Below are 6,000 nucleotides of genomic sequence, written 5' to 3'. Positions count from 1 at the left end.
GGGCGAAGGTCGGAGGGCAACGTGCAGTAACTTAGCAGGACCGTCTCAAAAGAGACATGAGAAAGGGCTGCGGATGTAACTTGGTGGTAAAGCGCCTCTGGGATCAGTCCCCAGTACTGCAGAAAGAGAAGAAAAGAAGAGAAGAGAGAGAAGAGAAGAGAAGAAAGAGAAGAGAGAAAAGAAAAGAGAGAGAAAGAAGACACTTGGCAATACAAGTGCATCTATTAAGCTTTTATTTTATCTTTTTTTGAAGATTTAAAGGAGTTTATTAAAAACATAGAAATACAAAAGATAGTTCAGCCTCATGTTACCCAGGGGTAACACGAGGGGGTGGTTCGAGCGAATTCCCCGCTCTCTTAAGCTTTTAAAATTAAAATTTAAAAATGCCATCTGGTCTTGAGTCCACATTCAGGGTTGCCCAGTTGTCGCAGGTTGTATGGTTTTTACCCCAAATAGGATCTAATCCAGTTGTGACCTTTTCAGTCTCCTTTGGTCTGAAGCAGCCCCGTGCCTTGTTTGGGATAATGATTTGGGGGCCACTCATGAAGTTAGTTGCATATTTTTTATTTTCTCTTGTAGTACTAGGATCTGAACCCCGGCCATTCTACCTCTGAGCCCTATTATATTTTTATTTCGACACAGGGTCTTGCTGGGTTGCCGAGGGTCTCACTACTTGCTGAGGCTGTCCTCGAACCTGCGATCCTCTTGTCTCAGCCTCCCAAGGACAGGGATTACAAACGTGTGCCACCACGCCCAGCCGTGTCATTTTCTCATCACATTAGTATACACTAGATCTAAGTTTTGCTTTGCTTTAATAAAACACTGGCGCTTCTTACAGGGACCAAAAAAAAAAAAAAGAAAAGTACATTTCATTTGGTAAAAATAAGATAAATTGTCCAAAAAAGATAATGTGTTTTTCTCAGTTAAGAATATGGTTTCCTGAAAAATATTGCTGCAAAAGAAATTTTTTTAAAAAGTAGGGCACAAGCTAGGCACGGTGGCCACGCCTGTCATCCCAGTATGAGGGAGGCTGAGATAGGAGGACCGCAGGTTCGCAGCCTCCGCAGAGGGAAGTCCTCTTCAATGTAATGAAACCCTGTTTCAAATTTTAAAAATATAATAGGGCTGCGGGTGTAGCTCAGAGGTAGAACAACCCTGAGTCTAATCCCTAGTACCATAAAAAAAAAAATGAGGGCATGATTGTGCACGGCAGTAGTCCCAGCTGCTTGGGAGGCTAAGGCAGGAGGAGAGCAAGTTCAAGGCCGCCTGGATAGCGTAGCAAGACCTTGTCAAAAAATAAAAATAATAACAGCTGGGAGGTATAGTTCAATCCATGGAAAAAAGGAAGGGAGGGAGGGGAGAGGGAGGAAATGTTAAAAGAAAACAGAAATCAGAGGAGATTTATAATAAAATGTTCATCATGGAAAAACTATCCTAGCTATGAATGCATTTGCTCTGAAGAAAATTATAGGATTTCTTCTTCTTTATAGGGGTGGGTTCACATGAAAAGTTTTCAGTTTTAAATTTTAAAAATTTCCATTTTAAATCAGAAATGAAAAAATAACACATTTTTTGTTTCTTAGGTTTTTTTTTTCACTACTGGAGACTGAACACAGGGGCTTTTCCTTCCTCCAAGCTACACCTCCAGCCCTCTTTTTTATTCTTTATTTTTAAACAGGGCCTCACTAAGTTGCAGAGACCCTCACTAAGTAGCTGAGGCTGGCCACAGCCTGAGATCCTCCTGCCTCAGCCTCCCAAGTAGGATTACAAGTGTGCGCCGCTACGCCCAGCTTGACATTTTCATTTTTTAAATGATACCTTTTACAATATCTTTGAATAGTGTTGAAAATGTTCAGCCTTCTTCAAACATTAAAAATTACTACCAGATCTGGTAGCAACATTTAAAATAGGTCCATTTCTTACTGGACAGCAGACCTGTGTGTTTTATCCAAATAAAGTATGTGGATGGCTTTTTAAACAAACTATATAGGCTTCACTCAAAACTATGTCACTTTTAATTTAATAAACTCTGAGAGTTAAATTATTTCCCAGAGGGATGTTTTTCTTCCTTTATGCTGGAAATTTCTGCCAGCATCAAGATTCAGGAGCAGCGAAGACTGGGTTAGAGCAGGCATGGCCTCTGACACCTCTTGACTCCCTCACTAACCAGCTGCGACCTTGGGTGAGTGACGCCATCTCTGGGCCCCAAGGAGACTTGTAAAATGAAAGCATTGAAGCTTCTCCACATTACTGATAATTACACGCTAGATACCTGTATTAAAATGTCACACTGTACCCCAGAAATGGATGCCTTCTATGAGTCAAAAACATATGTCAAAGCTAGGCATGGTGGTTCGTGCTTGTAATCCCAGCATTTGAGAGACAGAGACGGGAGGATCGCGGTTCGCGGACAGCCTCAGCTACTTAGCAAGGCCCTCGGCAACTCAGTGAGACCTTGTTTCAAAAAAAAAAAAGCATATGTCAAAATGTTTTAAAAAACTATTCTCCAGATGGTTATTACAAAATTAAATTGGCTAGTAAAGCCCCCCCCTTCCCTCAAAACAAAACAAAACAAAACAAAACAAAAGAAACCCACCGTCAATGTTAATTCTCTCCTCCCCTTTCTCAATCTAGATGGCAATCTAGTGGAATTCTTGAGTCTCAAAATGCCAGCAGATGAAAAACATAGGTGTTTTCAGTACTGAACATGTACCCAGGGCTGGCGCCTTTGAGATCCTTTTCTGCCAATGATACATTCTCACTCTGTCATCAATGTATGCAACGTCCACACGCCCGTTAAATTTCAAAGACTGGAGAAATCTGTGAAACGGAGATGCATGCCCTGTATCTCAGCTCCGCCATCCTTTGGGGATAAGAGAAGCCTCCGGGGCCTGCGGGTGCCCGTCTTGTCTGGGGCGCACGTCCCTGAGGCAGGCGCAGGCAAAGTGATGATGGTGTGACTGGATCAGTCTTTCGAGACCCTTGATGATCTCATAGTCGGGCAGCGCCAGGGCAGTCGTGTTCAGTCCCAGCATCTGGGAAACTACCTCCCTGAAGTCCGCCAGCTGCAACATCAAACAGAAACACATTAACTGAGAAAGCGAAACGTACCCACCGTGGCGCGGTCGGATGCAACAACAGCAGCAAAAACCTGAGAGCCGGGCGCGGTGGGCACGCTCGTCATCCCAGCATCCGGGAGGCTGAGACCGGAGGATCCGGGTCCGCAGCCAGCCTCGGCTACTTAGTGAGGCCCTCTGCAACTCAGTGAGACCCTGTTTCAAATAAAAGAATAAAAATTAGGGCTGGGGGTGTAGCTCGGAGGTAGAATGCCCCTGGGTTTTCTATATCCAGTACCGCAAAACAAAAACAAAAATAAAAACCTGGGGAAACGAGGTTTGCATGAGGTAGGTTAATCACCTACCCACTTAAGCCTTCGTTCTACCATATATAAATCAAGTGGATTTTCCTGCTAAGGTTCTTCTAAAGTCTCTTCAGGTACCCGCTTTCAGCAGCCTCGTATCCACTTTCCTAATTAGCCAGTTGATGGTGTATTGGCTTCTAAGCAAAGAATCCCAGTGGACCAACCAGAAATGAAACCCTGACCTCACTAAGACTTTATTTGCTAGTCTCCAGGGTGGGACCAACCATATACTCACCGGTTCTGAAATTGAAAACAAATAAAATGATGCCTGTGCCGGTGTTCTGTATACTAGAAATACTCTCCAAGTGTTGACATGGTTGTGTCAATAGATGGTCAATGTTCATGCATTGGAATTCAGAGCAATGAGCCTCTTAAGTTAAAAGAAACATAAATGGTAAGAGAGAGTGAGCTAGGGAAATCCGGAGGGATTCTAAGTTATCATCAAGTCACCCACACTGTACCTCAAACCATAACATGGGCTGGGCCGGAACTACTATTTTTCCGTCAAGAAAGGAAAACTTGGACGGCCCTTCAAATTCTCTAAGGCTGTTTTCTGTAGTTCGAGGCTAATGCAGAAGCAGGTAGATCAGGGATATCCGGACAACACCTCACTAAAGGCACCTTCCATTCTAGAAATGACACCAGCTAAGACACCAGCCTGTCTTCCCAACAGAAATGTTCCCTTCAGCCCTTTCCACCCTTTCAAATGCAACCAAAGCTCCTAATTCCTGAAATGTTTCCTTTTGGAAAACATTGGCTCTCACTGTTTGGCTTTCCGCATCTCTGCCTGACACATGAGCCAAGGCAGAGAAGCCAAAGAAAAGAAGCCTCTAGGACCAGGGTCCACACTCTGCCCTGTTGAGCTTCAGAAAGAGCGTGACATAAAAGTCAAAGGCAGTGGGGGTCAGGCTGCCCGGGACATATTTCTTTCTGCCTGACCTGATGTGCTCAGCAGATAAAATGTTCCTCCTTCCAACCGGCTGGCCAACGAACACGTGTTTATGGCTCGCATCTGTGCTCAGTGGACTGTCAGGTCTGGGTGCCACTGTTGCAGATTGGAGGCTGTTTCCTGCAGCTGATCTCTAGAGGAGATAGAGCTTCTCCCCTGAGCCTCGGGATGCAGGATGCAGAGGCAGTCAGCAAAGACCACACAACCAGGGCCTGGGTTTCCATGGGTTTGACATTGCTTGAGTGAGATCTACACACACACACACACACACACACACACACACACACACACACTCCATGCCATGCCAACAAAAATTGTAAACCACAGTCCATCGTAATGGTTACTGGAACTCCAAAGAGATGCTGGAGAGCAGATGGCTACGTTGAAATGATATACAAAGCTTCACAAATGGATTTTGAAGAAATGTGTGAATCATGCTGTCCTTGGCAGCACCGACACCAAACACTGGGTAGCACAGAGAGGATGCGCGCAGACCCCGGGGTTTGCAGGGAGGACGCGCACATCTACAGAGCATTCCATGGGAGCGATCATCCGGCTCTTGGATGGTCCCGCCGTTGCCCAGACGAGAATTCCCGCCAGATCCTCACTTACCTGCTTTTCTCTCTTTTCTGCTTCTTCCAGAGACTTCTTGAGCATCTTCAGTTCGCTGGTCACCACCTCGATCGTGTTCTGGGCCCCCGCCCGCTCCTCCCTGGCCTTGTGCTCTGCCGTCCCCAGTTCTGACTGGACAGAGAGCAGCTTCTGCTCGGCTTCCTCCTTCATCTTCTCCAGCTTGTCCCTGGATCTGTTGAGGTCTTCAATGGCTTTGGTCTGCTCCAGAGTTTTAATCTAAGAAGTCGAGAGAATGTCGATCATTTCGTTTGAATTTACTAAGAAGATCATATGAACAAGACAAATCCAAAGTCAGTGGAATTCACTTTTTTATTAATAAGAATGGAATTCAGCTGGGCATGGTGGTGCACGCTTGTAATCCCAGCATTGGGGAGGCTGAAACAGGAGGATCGTAGTTCGAGGACAGCCTCAGCTACTTGGGCCCTTTGCAACTCAGTGAGACCCTGTTTCAAAATGAAGAATTTGAAAAACAGAGCTGGAAGTCGGGTGTGGTGGCACACACTTGTAATCCCAGCATTCAGGAGGCTGAGACCAGAGGATCGTGATTCACGGACAGCCTCAGCTACTTAGTGAGGCCCTCTGCAACTCAGTGAGACCCGGCTTCAAAATAAAGAATAAAAAATAGGGCAGGGCCTATAACTCAGAGGTTGAATGTCCCTGGGTTCCAACCCCAGTATCACACACACACATACACACACAAAAAATAATAATAATAATAATAATAATAATAATAATGAAATTAATCTCAGACAACTACGCAGATTTTGCTAAACATTACAAGCTGGATGAATGTGACTTAAGACAGTGATGGCTCATAAATGACATATTGGAGTGTCCCTATTTGGAAACTCAAAGAGACAAAATTGTAGACAGCATGATTCCGGGGTGAGATATTGAAATAACGCCTAAGAGTGTTTTGTGCTTTCTGCCCCATCCCTAAGCCGTCCATTATCTCTTGTATATAAACATTAGGAAGAGCAAAATGTCTCCTCTTCTA

The 6,000-nt window shown here is 44.8% G+C and overlaps 1 protein-coding gene across 1 annotated transcript in view; it reads right to left on the bottom strand.

Annotated features, from left to right (window-relative positions):
* Nucleotides 1-2,849: 2,849 nt before the first annotated feature.
* The window catches only part of CCDC170 (coiled-coil domain containing 170), a gene marked incomplete at both ends in the record, with an annotated part of 68,971 nt that continues 65,820 nt past the window's right edge, over nucleotides 2,850-6,000 (bottom strand). Inside the window, 2 exon segments of the mRNA XM_080700148.1 lie at nucleotides 2,850-3,065; nucleotides 4,983-5,219. Coding sequence (XP_080556274.1) covers nucleotides 2,850-3,065; nucleotides 4,983-5,219 — 453 coding nt within the window.

Source organism: Muscardinus avellanarius (genome assembly GCF_963383645.1).
Source record: "Muscardinus avellanarius genome assembly, chromosome: 8".
Taxonomy (NCBI): Eukaryota; Metazoa; Chordata; class Mammalia; order Rodentia; family Gliridae; genus Muscardinus; species Muscardinus avellanarius.
Note: the sequence above shows the minus strand (reverse complement) of the source record. Positions and strands in the feature narration are given on the sequence as shown.